Source organism: Numenius arquata, chromosome 7 (genome assembly GCF_964106895.1).
Source record: "Numenius arquata chromosome 7, bNumArq3.hap1.1, whole genome shotgun sequence".
NCBI classification, from domain to species: domain Eukaryota; kingdom Metazoa; phylum Chordata; class Aves; order Charadriiformes; family Scolopacidae; genus Numenius; species Numenius arquata.
This window is the reverse complement of record NC_133582.1, coordinates 32,125,732-32,144,247: the sequence shown is the minus strand read 5'-3', so window position 1 is coordinate 32,144,247 and position 18,516 is coordinate 32,125,732. Positions and strand designations below refer to the sequence as shown.

General features: G+C 41.6%; 2 protein-coding genes across 2 annotated transcripts in view; one reads left to right on the top strand and one right to left on the bottom strand.

The window, feature by feature from the left end:
* Positions 1–3,955, bottom strand: part of WDPCP (WD repeat containing planar cell polarity effector) — a 162,979-nt gene extending 159,024 nt beyond the window's left edge. Inside the window, exons 1-2 of the mRNA XM_074150725.1 lie at positions 3,845–3,955; positions 1,189–1,270 (exon numbers count right to left, since the gene is read on the bottom strand). The gene's annotated coding sequence lies outside the window, so the exon portion shown is untranslated. The remainder of the gene's footprint in view (positions 1–1,188; positions 1,271–3,844) is intronic.
* A 404-nt stretch (positions 3,956–4,359) lies between these two features.
* MDH1 (malate dehydrogenase 1) lies at positions 4,360–17,868 on the top strand. The gene is made up of 9 exons (XM_074150207.1): positions 4,360–4,456; positions 9,773–9,871; positions 10,196–10,292; positions 11,261–11,436; positions 12,830–12,952; positions 13,079–13,255; positions 14,807–14,920; positions 15,130–15,219; positions 15,587–17,868. Exons 1-9 carry the CDS (start codon positions 4,454–4,456, stop codon positions 15,710–15,712), a joined length of 1,005 nt encoding a protein of 334 aa, XP_074006308.1. The 5' UTR covers positions 4,360–4,453; the 3' UTR covers positions 15,713–17,868.
* Positions 17,869–18,516: the final 648 nt, after the last annotated feature.

Below are 18,516 nucleotides of genomic sequence, written 5' to 3'. Positions count from 1 at the left end.
TGGTTGGTTTGGTTTGGTTTTTTTTTTAACGGGCATTCCCTATACGCTGTACTTCTAAGTACTGTGAGAAGAAAATCCTCCAAAAATGGATTGCTGTTATCAAGCCACTGAGCTGCCAGCATCAGGCCAAGCACCTGAGATCTACCTACAGCAAAGGAGGCCTTCGCTGTTACAGTGTCCTCTGGCAAAAGCACAACAGGCATTTGTACTATTAATCTATTTTGAAATAAGAAACAAAAAAGAACATTCTCATCCCAATTTTTATTAAGATTTGACTCATGAATAGTTCATAGAGATTACTAATAAATATTACAAGCATGCTATACATCATTTGTGTCTGTTCATAGTCAGTAGGCACAAGAGTACAGAATGTTTTATGGCATCTTATCTACCTATTAAAAACACACTAAAGGCTGTATAAGCAATTAATGAATTCTTAATTACCTCTAATTATGTAAAAACCCAACTAAAGTATTAAGAAGTAAAAACAATGCCATAGGATAAAATGAAATCAGTTCCACAGAAGGTAAAATTTCTCTTTACAGAAGAAAGATTTCTGAACCACAGCAAAAAAAAAAAAAAAAAGAGTTATAACCAGAATTTCTAGCTGCACATGTTTCTTCATACCATTTACGACCTATGCAGTACGACATAACTGAAGTTTAGAAAGGAACGGTGAAAAATTAGTTCTGGACATTAACACTAGGAATACAAAAAAAATAAGTTATGCGTAAAAATATTAATTCTTAACAAAAATATATCTATTTTCATTTTCTAAACTAAGATTTTAATTGTTCTTGCTTATATCTATGTCTTTATAATTTTTTAACTCTATTGCAGGTTTCTCATGTACTTTCAAAAATAGTTTTTGATTCTCTTAATCCCATTGCAGTTTTTTTTAGTGCTTTATTTTATTCCCTTGGATCATAACCCAGAAGAGGCTTCCAAAACTGTTCCAATTCTACTATTATTTCTAGGATTGAACCTGGTCATTATGTAGTTAATTTTTTTTACATAGTCTTAAACATTTTATGCGTTAATTATATCACACAGACTTAGCTACAAGAGACATGTTTTTGTATTAAAAATTGTAAGTCAATGCATGATATAAGGAAAAAACTGTATTATACACGGAGATGATAAAAAGATAAATGCACAAATTATTGAAAATTAAGTGTAAAAACTTACCTAAAAAAATTCATCAATTTCTACAGATGGCAATGAAGAAAAAGAAAATCCCATCCAAAATACAGTTAAAGAACACAGCCAGCTGTTAACAGAGAATAATTCATTTTAAAATATAAAAAAAATGAAGAGAGAATTCTGGCAGACTATCCTTCAAAACTACTAGCTGCCTTGAAAAATAATGCCTAATCTCCACAAAATGGAGATTAAAACATCTTGAGTATTAAGTGTATTGTTTAATTATACCAATTTCCAAGTAATTCAATATCTTTTGAGTGCAAAAACTGTAAAATGTATTTCAAGAATTAGCTGAGAGCCCAATCCACATGCACGCTAAATTTCCATTACTTCTTTTGCATATAATATGTTTCCATTTATAGAGCTCTCTGGCTTAAAGCGCTTCACAAAAGACACACACTAGTAAAACATTGTATTTAAAGAATACAAAAAAATCACACCAAGAAAAAAATATTGGCAACAGAAGATGCAAAATTGGCAAGAAAATTATGAGACAATAACAAACTGGAGGAAATTCGAAGACTGTGGCAAAGCTGACAGGAAAAACAGCATTAAATTTATAAATATCCAAGTATCCAAAACTTTGAAAAGGTGGTAAGAATAATAAATCAGCAAAAATAAGTCAAAGACACCACACTTCCTTAAGATAAAAAGCAGAGATTTGGAAGATTGGGTTGCAGAAACTCGAACACTGTACGTTTATAGATTCCTACGGTGACAAGAATCTGAAAACAGAGGCATGATTTAACAGCGCGAGAAACACTACCAAAAACCAACACTTCCTACAACACCAGAAACACTTCTATCCAGAAGGAAACGATATATTTTAAAAACTGGAAAACACCAGGAAAAGGAGTTGTAAAAACCAGTTGGGGAGACAAAAGCATCTCTCATTTATTTTTGTACATTTACATTTTGCTTAAAGCTTAATGAGTAGAAACAAAATTTAAGCCAAGTAAGAAGGAAACAGTAGAATTGTTAGGTTTCACTAACTTCAAAAATTACAGCACATTCATAAAAGGCAAAACTTTAAGGTATCTTTAGCTACATCAGCACAAAAGACAGTGCAGTCTTAAACCCATTTAACTCTATCTCAGACTAATTATACCGGGAACAGATATAAAATAAACCGATACACGTCTCTGACAAACAAAAGTATTTACACACGGCTTTGCACCATATTCATTACAAATCACTTTTAACACAAGATGTTGTTATCTTCAACAACAAATAATTCAGGGACCACAAGCTTGGGCAACAAAGGACCGAGTGAAAACGGAGCCTCACCTACAGAAGAAAGTTCGATTAGTTTAACTGAAACCCACTAAAACAATACAACCTGCTATGCTGGCACACACAAATCAGTTTACAGCATGCTAAGATTGATTTAGCTGAAAATTGATAAGGAATCCATTTGAACTGAACCGATTACGCTGAGTGGAAATTACCTTAAGCGGCTCCACATCAGGTTTTGTGTATATTTAAATCTTAAATAATCTTAAATAGTGTTAAGTCTGTACAACGTCTGTGTGCAAAAAAGGTTAGAGTCACTAGGGTAAAGCATCTTAGGTCACTGGAATAATATGACTGGGAAAAAAAGTTCCCTTCTACTTACCCAGCTTCTCTACATTTCACAGCAAGCCACACCTCAGCTTTGCCTGAAGCTATTTCGCTTTCAAATTCATCCCCAGAAGGGAACTTGGGTACAATCTTAATTCATATTAGAAATGTACAGTTATTAACTGATATAAATCAGTATGGTTTGACGTTTAAAATAAACCAAGTACGACTGTGCCTTTCCAAGTCTGACACTGCAGCTCTCTGCAGTGCAGGAGCTGTCAGAGGTTCAGCTAAAGACGTGTTCAAGCCGCAGGAAGTTTTGAGTTGTGGCACGAACAAGACTCCTAAAATGAGAAGACTAGAACACTTTGCATGAGAAGCATAAATATTTTACACCCACTGCCTTAAAGGAGTAACTTCTTATTTACGTCTGAGGACTGAAAAAGAAATTGTACAATTGTACAGGCTGTTTAAAAAAAAAACAAAACCAACAATCAACTATAAGGACTAGAGTAAGATTTCAGACTAATCCTGCAGAAAAAGTATTCAGATGAGTGAGACTGCACTGGAGACTTAACTAAATTATAAAATTCGTCCAGTAAGGAATGAACCCTGTCAGGATCTGAGGAAAAAAATAATCAACTGCGCCATCTGAGACTCTTCTATAGTGTATACATATGAAGTTTAAGAATCGGTGTTTTGTGCTGATGTATTTATGCCAATACCAGCCTCACTTTAGTTACAGACCAAAAGAGTTTACCTCAGTCAACAATCTCAAACAGTTTTATTTTTACACCACAGATCACTAGTTTAGGCACGCTGTTTTAAAGGCGGAATAGCACAGGTAAGCTCTCAGCAAGTAAAAGGAAACGGCCAAGCAGAAGGTCAGAGGATTTTGGAAGCCCGAGGGAAGGCTCAGCTCGCCCTCACGGCGCCGGGCCTGAGCAGAGGAGCTCCCTCCCCCCTGTACCCCCTTTTCCCGCCCCCCCCCCCCCATTGAGAGGCCCAACAGGCGGGCAGCGCCCGGAAAAGGCCCGGTCCCGCCGTCTTGCCCGCGGCCGGGCCGCGCAACCCAACCCACCGAGCTCTCCGAGGAGACCGGGAGGGCGAGGGGGAGGCCCGATGGCCGCCGCCGGTGCCGGTACCGGGGTCTTCTCCCCGGCCACCCCTGTCTTCCTGCCCCCCCCCCGTCACCTAGCAACCACCGAAGCGCCGCCACCTGCGCACGCGCAGCCGCCACACACGTCGCCGGCTGCCTCCTCCTATGCGCATGCGGAAAGCGAAATGCCCGCGCTGGCGCGACACCTCCCCCCCCCCCCCCCCGCCCACCGCGGCGCTCGTCGCCCAGAGCGCACGCGCAAACGAAGGGCCCCCTCCCCCCTCTGCCCGACCGCGCCGCTCTGCGCTTCAATGAATGGGGCGGGTAAAGCGCCGCCACGCCGCCAATGGCGCTCGGGGGGGTGGGGGGAGAGGCGCTGTTGCCCCGAGGCATGCTGGGAGTTATATTTTTTCCTCCCACTCAGCCGCGCGGGGCAGTGGGAGCTGGGACTACAGTTCCCAGGCGGCCGCGCGGGGGTGGGAGAGGCCCCGCCCTTCCCCGCCGCGGTACCTCAGCGCGGCGCTGTTGCGGCCTCAGTCGTGTCTGTAGAGGTGACCCCCGAGACCGCTGGACCTGCCGCTCCTCTCAGCCATGGTCGGTACTGAGTCCCAAGGGGATGGGGGGATGGCGACGGCTCTCCGTTGGGACGGGGTGGCGACGGGCTGCGGCCCCCTCCCTCGCCGGGGCAGTTGGGGTGGGGGGCTCCCGTCAGGAGGAGGCGGCTGCGAAATGGCGCCGGCTCTTCCCGCTCCCCCTTCCTCTTCTTTCTTTTCTTCCTCCTCACCGGGCGTCCGCAAAGCCCCGGGGTGATGACTTAAAGGTGCTTTTTGCAGCTGGTGCACGCCTCAGCCCTCACGGAGGGATGACCTTCCAGCCCGGGGACTTGGGGGTCGGTGTCGGCCCCTGCAGCGCCGGCCTAGCAGGAGCCAACCTCCCCGGCCTGGTGCTGGCCCTTCAGCTGTTTAATCGCGGCTTTTCTTAATGCCGGCGCCTGGCTGAGCCCAGTGGTTGGCGACATTACCTTGGAAAGGATGGGAATTGCCTGCTCCTTAATTTCATCAAAGATTTTGGGCACAATTCTGTTAGCCCAAGGGGAGATGCCGTAAAAATGTTTTCCTCTCTTTTTTTCATCCCTGCTTGCTGTCAGAAATCTAGCTCTTGGTGTCCGTTCTCTCAATTGTCATTGAGTCCTTCAGGCTCTGTCCTGAGGTTACAGAGGTGAACTGGAGTGCTTTGCTTTTCTGTGGCGTATATATTTCTATATGCACACACACACACAAACATGCAGAGAGACCTTGCTTTCCTTTATGGTTTTCATGATTGGAAAAATCTCCTCGTTTTCCTAAACTTTATACCCTGTTAGCCAAATCTTTTCTTTGGTACTTTGCTATAGAAGAGATGCTTGCAAGCTCTCAAATGTGGCTTATTATTCCAACTATCGGCTAAGGAAATCTGTAAATCTTATCTATTCTAACTCCCCACTCTTATTTCTAATCAAAATACGTCTTCTTAGGAGTGACCACAAGGCAGCAAGTTTTAATTTGTACCTGAGAGCTTTTAAAATATTGGTGCCATGAATTTGTGGTCTCCAGGAGAGCTGCTGTTTGGAACTTACTGTGATGCCCAGACTTCTTAGAATGTCACTGGTTTCTATCTTACTTTTCACTATTCTAATTATGTGTTTGGCGTTGGGCAAAGGTTTTAAACTTCGGAAACAAAATCATGTGTCTGCCGGTGCAACTGCTATTAGCTAAATGAAATGGAAAACGTTTTTGAGGGCACCTGTCTCAAGGTCATTTCTTAAGGAAAGAATTTCTTTGGAATCCAGTCTGTGAACCACAGCACTGCTGGGGTTGCTGAAGTGTACCACTGTCTTGCTGATACTTCGTGCCACTTTTCCAAAGGCATTTATTGTCACTGCAACCCTGCCCTAAAGAGGGAAGAGCAAAGGGAAAGATTTTTGAGGAGGTCGCTTTGAGTGTTAAATTCAAGTCTTTCTTGTCAAGCAAGGTGGGATACCTTGCTTGGCTTTAATATTCAGAAATAATGTTAGGTTGCTGATATTTTACAAAAAGCTAACTTTATCAGCAATAATGTTTATAGAGGTATTTTATAACTCTAATTAGCAATGCAAAGTCCATCACTTGTGCAGACGGGACATAGATTTTTCTCATACCTACATTTGATAGATCGTGGATTATTTGATGCATATATCTTAGTTATCTTTGATATATATCTTATTGACCTTTGTAACCTCCTGAATCAGTTTTGCAGTGTAGTGCTATTTTCATGTAAGGCACTAATAATTTAGGTCTGCTATCAGCGGTTATCACAGAGGTAATGTAGGCACTGAGTTCTTAAACAGGAATGTGTGCGGGGGGAACATGGGGGGGAACAGGGCATTAAGCTCACAGCTTCCTCGTTTGGTATTGGAAGTTCTACTTCTAAATGTGATAATTTAGGAGGTGGAGAAATCCTATGTGTTTGCTGAGTTAGAGGGAGAAGGGTATTTGGGAATGCAATGTTCACTTTTTTTTTTCTTTATTTTTATCATTACCTTTACTACTCTGTCAGTTCCCTAAAACTTTTTACCTCTACATCAGCTGTGTGTGAAGCAGGGAAGGCTTTGAAACGAAACGGTTCAGTTAGATGTCATTTAATTTGTCCTCTAGCTCTTGTATACCTGAGAGGGAGTAAAGGTCACCTCTGTAGTCACCACAGCATGAAAGTATTCTTACTGAAGCCCGGTGCAGCAGCCAAGTCACGGATTAAAGTGCCCAAATGTGAATGTGTGGAGTCTACAACTTCCTTGCGGAGCTACTCATTTCTCTAAACATCCAACCTCCAAATGTAGCCTCAGGTGCTCAGTGATAACGATTTTTATATGTAATGTAAGTTTACCACAGAGGGTTAACTAGATTTTGATAGAAGAACAACATTTTTGGCTTGTTAATCTAGCCCCTGGAATCAAGAGAGAACATGAAAATTTCTTTGTTATTAATTGTTGCCAATTGGTGCAGGGGCAGAGGGGTTCAGGGGAGGCTTTGTATTTGAATCCAATGTACTGAGAGCCTGGAGAGAAGAAAACAAGTAGGTAGTACTCCTCGGTTTATTTTAGCTTATGTTTTCATCCCTCTTGCAGCCCAAAATGGGAGGAGAACAGGAAGAATTGTAGTAAGCAAACATAATTTTTTGAGAGGATGGCACTGAGTCATAACTGAAGGGTTTTGTTTTTTTTTTAAAGTAAGGATAAATGTTAAGTCTGTCTAAGTACAAAACAACCAAAAATCCCAAAACAACAAACCCCACAAGGTATCCTACCTCTTGCCTTTTTATTTTCCACTCCTTTCCTCTCCTGTTGTTACGCTAAATACTCAGCATAATGCTAGTGGATAGACTGACATTTCTTATGTTTAAATCAGATTACCATATAAAGTACATATAGTAGAAAAACTTCTCATTAACTTTCCCCTACTTTAGATTGGCTCACATGTTGCAAAGGAGGAGGAGCCTAACTTCTTAAAATCTTTGTTCTGTTCAGTGGAAATTCAGAAGTCGATTCACAGTTTATTTCAGATATTATGTAATTCAAAGAAAATGTGTTCTGCTGTTATCTCTGTGAGCTCTGTAGTAGCATGCTCAGCACAGGATTACTTTTTATATGCTGCTGATATGGGATTTTGCCAGGCCAAGGTTTTGCAGCATAGTAATTTTCCAGTACTTATTTTCCTAACTAATATGATTAGTTGCCTTAAAAGAGGCATAATATGCTCCCCTAAGGGAGCGTATAAATAAAGGGAGATTCTCCTTAAAAACACGCTGAAAAGTTGGCTTTAAAATCTGATATGCATCTTAATCTGTGCTGCCCATTATCCAGACGTTATGGTACATTTGGATGGTATAACTTCCCTGTTCAAGAACAGTGTACCAAAACTAGTTTTGAGATTTAAAACAGCAATAACCAATTGTCTGCTCTCTTTCCCCCCGCAACGAGGTTGGAGGGCTGAGACTCGCAGCAGGGCAGGTTCAACAGAAAATAATGCAGTCCAGTGCCATAACTGGTAGCCATTTAACCTAATATTTAAAGAATAATTCCCATAATGAGGGCAAAATCATATTGAGGTCTAAATCTGTGCATCCAGTAGTTTAACTTTGTTACTTAATGCTCTCATTTTATCTAGTACGTGGTAAAATGGGGTAGGTGGCCTCACTTTTATTGTTCCGTAGTGCTAGATTGAATCAGCTGTGCTTGGCTGGTTGCTTCTGCAGAGAGAATAAATTCAAATCCTGAAATGGTTTTCCTATAAATATCGACAACAGGAATGTTGGTTGGAAAGGACCTCTAGAGGTCATCCAGTCTGACCCCTTTCTTGCTGTGAGTCTGGAGGTTGTCCAGTCCAATCACGATAGCAAGGCTTTTGCCTCTGCTGAATCAGGTCATACCTGGTGTTTCATCTGGGTCTTGAAAACTGTCAAGGATGCAGGTTGTACAGACTGAGTACCCTGCTCCAGTGCAGCAGGACCACCCTAATCAAGGATTTTTCTCTTAATTTGTAGCCGTTGCCCTGTGTTCTGCCATCTGCCACTACTGAGAGGCATTTGGCAACGTTATTTGTGTAACCTTCCTCGAAGTAGTAGTCGGCTGTTGTTAGATTGCTCCTAGTCTTCTACCTTTCTAGGCTATGCCCAGCTCCTTCAGCCTCATCTTCTAGGACACGAACTCCAGGCCCCAGCCGTCTGAGTAAAGTTTGAACCCCCGGTAGTTGCTCAACATCCCTATAAAACTCAGAGGACATCCCAAAACTGGAGTCAGTATTTCATTTGCAATCACCAGCGCTAAGCGAAATGCCTCCCTTTGCTCTGCAAGCTACACTTCTCATAATGCAGCCCAGTATACCATTAAATCATTTCAGAGACATAATTGAATGTGGAAGATCTTTTGTCCATAATTCAAATGATAATCTTTTTAATTATTTGAAAGACCGGGTATCGGTTTCCAGCAGGCTGGTCAGAGTCTGCTTGTTCTTGTGTGAGCCCAATGTACTTCATCCTGCTGCCTCTAGGGAAAAAGGGAGATAGAAAATCCGTGCTTACAAAATAACGGGTTATGAGTGTACTTTGGTGTGTTTTCAGTATTAAATAGCCTCTGGAGTTCCCCAAGTCCTTGTTGTGCTTAACAAAATGGACTTTTGCTATAGGGTAAGACATTCCCCCCCCAATTTGCAACATAGTTGGCAGTCTTTCTCCCAGTCTTTAGGAGTTTTGGGTCAGTTTGGCAATGGACAGTTGTATTATGGATATTAGTGTCTGTATTTGTCCACAGCTTTTGTCTGTGAATTTGTTAAATTGCTGCCTAACAGTTTAGTGAGGCAGTAGTTTAAATCCTCTAGATACCTCAGTGTCTGGCATTCTATAAGTCTTTGGCTGCAAGTAAGTGTTCAAAATGCTTAATGGACACAGTTCTCAAAATTGAAAGAGTCTGAGAACTGGTGAAGTGTAGCACTTTGTAAAACTTCTCTAGTAAGTTTGAAGTGTGAATGGGTAATCTAATGAGTGGGCACATGTTGTAAGGCCTTATGCTAAAAAGGCATCGTTGTTAAAAGGAATACAAAGTTTTTCAAATTGATTGTCATTCCTGGTATTTTGGAAGCTTTTCCAGGAGCAATTCTTAGGGATACTTTTGCAAGTGTGGTCTGTTTCTGTAAAAGCAAATAGCGAAATTGCTGGTAGTTCTAGCAAAACAGAGGTATGATCCCAGGAGCTGGCCCCGATCCACGTTTAGGCACGTGTTTTCATCCAGGTTAAATAGTCATACCCTCATTTCTGTTGTAACTGTTAATTTTTACCCCTCTGGGATGGTGGGAGCCTGCAGTGTGTGCCTGTGGGTAAGTCTGTGTTACTGTCTTGCAGGGTGAACCTATCAGAGTCCTGGTGACTGGAGCTGCTGGGCAGATTGCTTACTCGCTGCTCTACAGCATCGCCAAGGGAGATGTCTTCGGCAAAGATCAGGTAACTCCTACACTGAATTATTACTTGTCTCTGCTGCGCAGAAATGAATAAGCTCACGTCAGAACTGCAGTCCCTGAGACTTGTTTTCCTGTGGACGCTCAGAATAGTTTACCAATATGCAAGTAATTTATTCTTGAAGTGGTGAAAATGGAGTCCTACACCGTTACACAAGCTTTCAATTATTGGTTGTGCTGAAGTTTTTCAGTTTTCTGTAAACGGATTTTTAGGTCTGCACGAGATAGCAGTTTTTAGCAGATAACAAGACAAATTCATTTTCAAAGCAGATGTTGCCCAACTTGCACTAAACCACTTCTTTCTTTACAGCCTCTTGTTCTTGTGCTGCTGGATATCACCCCTGTGATGACGGTATTGGACGGGATAGTGATGGAGCTGCAGGACTGTGCTCTACCGCTGCTGAGAGGTGGCCCAAAGAAACCTGTCTTATACTGACAAGATGTTCTAGGACAACTATTGCATTTCTGAGTTCCTGTAGCTGGCAGGAAGTTAAGCAGAAGAAAATATTACATGATCCTTTCTTGGTTTTATATTTTGTGGGAGATTGATTTAACTTAGGCCGAAAGCTGGGAAGAATGCTGTCAAATAAGTTTTGTGTTGAGAATTGGCTACACAGATACCTGGGTTTTTGTTTATATCATCTAATCCTGGGTCGTCAGCACATACAACAGATTGTCAGATACTTGTGCGTTTATGCATTGTATTCTGGCCTAGTGGTAAAATAACATTGAATCTTTAGATAGCATCTAGATGCCTTTACTAAATAAAACCAATTCTAGTCTTTAGAAATAGCTTCTCCATAAAGACACAAACTGAAAACTCGCTCATCAAGTCATGTAAACAAGTTAAGCCCTGATAGCCTAAACAAACAGGAGAAAGGGAGAAAGTAGGTGTTACTATAATTATTACAGTACTTCAAAAAAAAAAAAAAAAGGCATGTAGCTACCAGCTCTGGTACCTGTACAAGTAAAACCTTCCAAACCTCCTTCAGTTTGAATTGTTGAAGGGAGAGGAAAACTTCATTTATTTTGGTATTTGCCGCTAAAAAATTTAGTAAAGGTGAAGAACAGCATATGTAAATATGTATATATATTTAGAGACACGAAAGTTATCTTTTTATGTAGATTTCTCCCATGTTTTCAGAATTTATATCTAAAGCTTTAGATAAATATTTGTATGTATAAAATGTTTACTGGCAATTTAATCTGAAGTTGGGCCAACTGACTACACACTTGTATTTTTGGAAGGGGAAGGTGGTGGTGTCAGATCAGATTATATACTATTTATGAACCAAAGAATATTCCCATTAATGCTTTGACATGAGTATTTATCTTACTTAAATTTATTTCCCTCCCCCCCCTTTCCTGTTTTTAGAGGTCATTCCAACAGACAAGGAGGAAGTTGCATTCAAAGACCTTGACATAGCAATTCTGGTTGGCTCCATGCCAAGGAAAGAGGGCATGGAGAGGAAGGATTTACTCCAAGCGAATGCAAAAATTTTCAAGTCTCAGGGTGCAGCCTTGGACAAGTATGCCAAAAAGACTGTCAAGGTGAATATAGAAACTGAATTTCAAAAGTTACCTTGTTGGGTTATGTAGAGATTTAAATAGGTTGTAGATTGATATTGCGCAAGCAGGAGCCTGTTCAGGCATTCCTTTCCTTAAGCCCTGGAAAATATGCCACTGTCAAGGTTAGATGAGATATAGTGTGTTAAATAGGTAGATGATGTAGTCCTTCATTTGTTTGGTGAAAAAGGTAAATCTTACGTTGTATTGCTGTATTGCACAGATACTCTGAACTGGTTACCACCAATTCTAAAAAAAAAAAAAAAAAAAAAAAAAAAAAAGGAAAGAAAAAACCCTATATAAAAAAAATAAAAAGCAATCTTCTGCTTGTTAATCTCTCTTCTCTGGGAGAACTAAATTATCTACATGCAGCTGCCTACTTCATAGCCATCTGTGGCTTTAACATAATGACCCTTAACTTCAGTATCAATATGGAGTTAACAGTTGCACAAAAGATTGGCTTTATTTAGGTTGTTTGCATCTTAGTCTTTGGAGCATTGGAAGCTTTTAATTGTTCTCTCTCAGATTCCTTGAGCACAGTTAATGGGATCATGTGGCTGCTCTCCTACTGCTCTTAATCTCAGACCCAGACTCCAACTGTGCTTTGTAACTGACTTTTTAATGTCTACGTCCTCTGCTGATGAACTTCCTACTGCTTCTAAAGACTTGTTTGCTTCTTTATACAGTTGGAATAAAAACTATCAATGTAACTATTGCAGAGTAATGGAAAATTCATTGAACTCACTTTCAAAAGGGGAGGTTTGCAGATTGGCTTGTGTGATTGAGAGTATATGGAGCTTGACATTAATCATTTGAGGCACATTAGTAGATGAAGGATGAATAAAAATCAGGTTTCCATAATAATAAATTGATTTAAGTTCAGGCAATATTTTACTTCCAGCTGCCTATGAACTTTGAGATAAGTAACTGTTCTGGTTTTCTTAATTACTTTGTAATTACATAAAGCCGTGGCAGCCAGTCTAGGAACTGTTTAAAATGTGATGGTGAATTCACTGTGGGCTGAGTAGCGTGTATGTGTTGTGCTTTCCCTGAATCTAGTAGCGTGGGTTTTGAAGCCAGGCTGTGGGGCAGTGTGCACATCTCCCTAGCAGTCTTGTTCTCTTTTGCATTTGAATGTCAAATTATAAAGAAGATACCTAGCTAGAAAATATTTTTATGTGCAGTTAGAAAAGATTCAGTGACTACGAACAGCGCAAATACAAGAAAAATCTTGCTGAAGACAACCAAGAGATTTAGAAGACTTGACTTTTTGATAGTTTCCTTGAAAGCAAAGCCATCTATTTCACTTGAGGGAGCTGTTTTTTCAGAAATCCTTTCTTCATCTTTCCATGTTCCCTTTCCCCACTTCCGTTTTTAGGTTGTGGTAGTTGGGAATCCAGCAAATACTAACTGCCTGATTGCATCAAAGTCAGCGCCATCAATACCAAAGGAAAACTTCAGCTGCTTAACTCGTTTGGATCACAACAGAGCTAAATCTCAGGTAAAAAGGCCTATTCACAGTAGAATGGTTTCTGTTGTCTCTGCTAAATAGAAACAGAGCAATGCTTTCAAAGAAGCCTGTGCTTGAGAAGCCGACAATACATTGGACATGTTTAATTTCCATTAGATTGCTCTGAAACTTGGTGTCTCTGCTAATGATGTGAAGAATGTCATCATCTGGGGCAACCACTCCTCCACTCAATATCCAGATGTCACCCATGCGAAGGTCAATGTGAAAGGAAAGGAAGTTGGAGTTTATGAAGCTATAAAAGATGACAGCTGGCTGAAGGGAGACTTTATCCTGGTAAGATCTTGGTGTGTTTTGTGTGGTGTTTTTTTTTTTTTTTTAATGGTCATTCTGTGCTTCTGCTTTCTCCTAACCTCATTTGAAATTGTAAACTATGTAAATGACTGAGTGAAGCAGCTCTTCCTATCTTACTCTAGTAATGACTTACCAGTTAGAGGGGTGGAGCACCTTTCTTATGAGGACAGGCAGAGAGAGTTGGGGGCGTTCAGCCTGGAGAAGAGAAGGTTCCAGGGAAACCTTAGAGCCCCTTCCAGTCCATAAAGGGGACTCCCTGGGGAGGGACTCTTGATCAGGGAGGGGAGCCATAGGACAAGGGGGAAGGGTTTGACACTGTAAGAGTCAAACTGAGTCAAAGAGACTGAGCTGAGATCTGGGGAAGAACTTCTTTTGTGTGAGGGTGGTGAGAGCCTGGCCCAGGTTGCCCCGAGAAGCTGTGGCTGCCCCATCCCTGGAGGGGTTCAAGGCCAGGCTGGATGGGGCTTTGATCAACCTGGTCTGGTGGGAGGTGTCCCTGCCCAGGGCAGGGGGATGGAACTGGGTGATCTTTAAGGTCCCTTCCAACCCAAACCATTTTGTGATCTTCAGATAGCTTGTCTCTGTCAGTTATTTGCCTCTGAAAAATTTAAGGCATTATGAAACTTAGGAGTGCTAGTAATTCAACAAAAATAATTTTGATCAAAGCTTAGGTGCAGCTCATCTGGCACACAAGCAGCATTGGCAGTTCACCATGATGACTTTTTGGGGCATCGCTGTAGATGAGTTGGGGTGATCTTCAGTTTGGTTCTTCCCACTCACCAAAAAAAGCCCAGGAGCTTTATCTTACCTGGCCAAGGCAGGATATTGCGTTGGCCTTCTCAGTACATTGTAATGCTGGTCTATGCTACATTGCTTTGCCAAAGATAAGGAGACTTCATAACTCTTGCTTTCTAGACTGGAGTCTGGTTGGCATAGAGCCTTACTAAAACTTACTAAAAGGAAAAAAAAAAAAACCCAAAGCAAAACACCAAACCAAGGTTTAAGAAGCTATTCTAATTCTAAGAAGTGCAGTTCTTAACGTACAGAATTTCTAAATGTAAAGTTGAGTATAGGGAGTAAGGTTCAACTATCTTCAGGAGTTAAATGAATTTTATGCATTAAATATTGTAGGATTGAGACCAGCAAGTAAGTCGTGTTGGTATTCAGCAAAAAACCTTAATTCCTAGTGTTATGCTGAGAAATCTTACTATTGACACACATGAAGTCTCTTGGTGGTAAAAGCTTGAAACATCTAGTTGGTATGAAAGAAGTTAGTGGACTGCCAGTTGTAAAGCAGGTACAAAGAAATGAGCCAACCTTTGAAATACTCCATTACATTCTTGTCTTGGCAAAACTCTTCTAGATTGTATTTCTGGATCCTATGCCATGTTCATTTAGTGATAGAATTGTGTCTTGACTAATGAAGCTACATAATATTTGTGAGGCAGTTTTTCCTCATGGTGTTTACTAACAGTGTTAAGACCAAGCTGTGATTGTGGTGCTCTACAATTTAGGGGTTTTTCTTAATTGCAGACTGTTCAGCAACGTGGAGCAGCTGTTATTAAGGCTAGGAAGCTGTCCAGTGCGATGTCAGCTGCCAAAGCTATCTGTGATCATGTGAGGGACATCTGGTTCGGCACTCCAGCGGTAAGATGTTGCTCTTGAGAAAGTGCTTATTTGTCTAATGCTTTGATTACATGCTGGTGTCTTTGACCTCAAGCGTGTATGTGTGTTGAGGGGGAAGAATTGGTCTTTTTGGGGAATAAAGTGTGTCACAGCAGATGCACTATATTGGAAGTTAAACTTTTGCTTACTTCTAGCAGTGAAAAATGTATTTACCCCTTTTCTGTTTTCAGGGGGAATTTGTTTCCATGGGAGTAATTTCTGATGGCAATTCTTACGGTGTTCCTGAAGACTTGCTATATTCATTCCCTGTTGTGATCAAGGTAACCAGACTCTATTTAAATCCAAGTGTCTCCTGCAAGACCTAGCTAAATTGTCATATGAGCTTGTTAAAAGCAGTGGGTTTAGTCTGGGACTGCTGTTGCTGTGGGGATTTTATCAGTTGTTCAGAGGGGACCGTTACTAACCATTTTGTCGTAGTTGTCAAATAAGTACTGATAGACAAGTAAAATCTGGCATGACTTGGCTGGTGCTGGTTGTTTTCTTGACCTGAAAACAAAATTAACTTCTGCCTGATGTGTTTTTTAAGACCATAAACCCTGTTTCTTAAGCTGTAAAGTTTCCTTTGTGCAGACTGAATGAAGCTTGTTCTTACAGGGAGGAGCTTTTTATTTGTTTGTTTTCAAACAGGACAAGACCTGGAAGTTTGTCGAGGGTCTTCCTATTAACGATTTTTCTCGTGAGAAGATGAATCTGACTGCGAAGGAGTTAATTGAAGAGAAGGAGACTGCTGTGCAATTCCTCTCCAGCGCATGACTAGGTGGTGAGGAAATACAAAATCATTTAAGAGTGGAAGAATCTAAAAGTCGTCTCTAAGTCTCCTCCCGAGCACTATTACTGTATTCAAGTCAACTGTCTGTGGCAATTGTGCATTTTAAGGTTCATATGCTTACTGGTACTGTTGTGCCTATTGAGTTATTAGCAAAAAGATTATAAAAGAAGCAAAACTAGTGTGTCGACCAAATTTTGTCTGTTCAATACTAGTTGCTTTCTGCGTATGATGCAGAATAATTGTTTGGCTCTGCCTTGGCTACTAACGCACAATCTTGAGTTTTGATTAGAATTTGGCACTATTGGAACACGTCCCAGTCAGTGATCACTTCAGTATCCTCTGGCTCAACTGACAATGAAATTAGAACGTCAAGAGTTCTTCTTGAGCCAGTGGTTCAAGGACTCCACTGCACAGACTCCAAGTATGTACTGTTCACCCTGGTTATGCTTACAATGTTTGTCAATAGAAATATTAAAAGATGTTTAATCGCATAATGGCTAAGAGGAGTCTGTGGCACTTTATTTGCGTGTTTTAGTTTCGTAACTAGCAGAATTTGGTAGTACAACATAAAAAAACCCTGAAGGCCTAGTTTAAAAAAAACTGCGGGGAAACCAGTTTTAGGAAGGTTTATTGATGACTAGCACTTCCATTTTGTCTTTCCCAGGCAAAATTGCTTTATGTCAACATCAGCCAGAAAAGCCTGAAGGCAGATTTGCACTCCAGCACTACGATTCCAAAGCCATGTCGGAGCTGTAGCATGGTACTAATTTGATTGTAGCTTCAAGGCCTTTTGTCCCGGGAGACAAGGACTCCCTGAGGTTCATATATACTTGCTTCAGAATTTTCCTAGTGCAGCCTAAGAACACTGTAACTTCAGGCTGTTTCAGATATTGTACTGTAATTATTCCTTTGCAGGCAACACAGGTGAATGTTGCTGTAACTGTTCTACGAGATTCCTACTCTGTCTGCTCCTCCTGTAGGAACCCATCTTATGGAGACTTAAGGGATTTAGACTGGGTTTGTTCTTCTGGGAATTTCTTAGATGTACTGTCTGTTCTGTTGGTTTTCTGAGCATGTTTCTAAGCACCTCCCATAGTGTTTGCAGAGCGCAAGCTCTCCCCATAATGGGATTTTTCTGATACACAAGTCAGTGCTAAGTTGTCGTCTGTCCTGTTCCAATAGAAGCGTTTCTGCCTTGTACTAAAGTAAATCTTGGGTCTGTTGTGTCTGGGGTCATCTCGTTTCCCTTTTTTTGATTTGTTGTCATTAAACGAGGATTCAAAAAGTAGAACAGTTTTGACCCCCTCAACAAAAGCTTAAACTGAATTCTAAGCAAATGGAATTACTTCTTTGAGGATTTATCAACTAGAATATAGAATAAATGGCCAAACACCAATAAGCTTATCCTTGGGAGTTGGCTGTCATAGCATTACTGTAGCCGTTCAGTACAGTGACAGTAACGCAGCAAACTGCTGCGGCACAGGCCAGCTGGGGAGAGGACACAGCAAGTGAATGTCTTGGGAATAGAGAACAACTGTTACATGTTGTGTTTTTTCCACTGTTGTTCTCATTCCTCTAGAATTTTAGCTGTGGAGAAGAGATAAGAAGAAAATTTCATACGTCATGTCGTTTCAGGGCAGTTTGGGAACCTCCGCAGAAACGCGGGAGGTAAGGAAAGCTGCCAATGTGACAACTGCTTTCTGGTGTTCTGTGCAAAGTCAGTAGCAATCTCAACACAAGCCTGGGGCCCAAGGGAATTTGTGCCAGTAATTACTATGCTGCAGCTTATTTTAAGACAATGTGTTTTACAGTGAATGTTACAAGAGGGAGCTACAGTGCACGCTGTTACAGTTTAAAAAAGGCTAGAGGCTCAGTAAAGGAAAGTACACATCTGCACCTGAAAACCATAAATAAGATATGATAAATCCTGCTGGAGTGCATACCTACAGAAACATTGCAATGTAGGGAAAAAGCTTTTTTTTTTAAAAAAAAATGAAAAAAATCTGGAAGATCTGGCTCTTCAGGGTTTTTCGATGTTTGTTTTAAAGCAGCCTTCGCCAGGAGACACCTCACTTGTTGCCAGGTGATGCTGGTAACACTTGGTATATTGGAACAGTTGCGTAATTAACTGCAGTACTTGATAGACTATCTCATAAGTTTAACTCCTCAAGTTAACACTTGAGTCTACGTTTGATTCCTCTCATATTACGAGTTTTAAGCACTGTTTATATTTCCTCCAGACTTCTGTGCAGCAGTTTGACAGGAAATCTCTCCTCTGTTCATTGACCGAACCGTGCCCACTTGTCCTATGGCTCCCCTCCCTGATCAAGAGTCCCTCCCCAGTTTTCCTGGAGCCCCTTTGGGAACTGGAAGGGGCTCTAAGGTCTCCCCGGAGCCTTCTCTTCTCCAGGCTGAACCCCCCCAACTCTCCCAGCCTGTCCTCACAGCAGAGGGTCTCCAGCCCTCACAGCATCTTCGTGGCCTCCTCTGGCCCCGCTCCAACAGGTCCGCGTGCTTCTGCTGTTGGTGGCCCCAGAGCTGGAGGCAGCACTTGGGGGTGGTGTCTCCCCAGAGCGGAGCAGAGGGGCAGAATCCCCCCCCTCGCCCTGCTGGCCACGCTGCTGGGGATGCAGCCCAGGATGGGGTTGGCTTTCTGGGCTGCCAGGGCACTTTGCTGGCTCACGTGGAGCTTCTCACCCACCAACAGCCCCAAGTTCTTCTCAGGGCTGTTCTCAATGCATTCTCTGCCCAGCCCACATTTGTGCGTGGGATTGCTGTGACCCAGGTG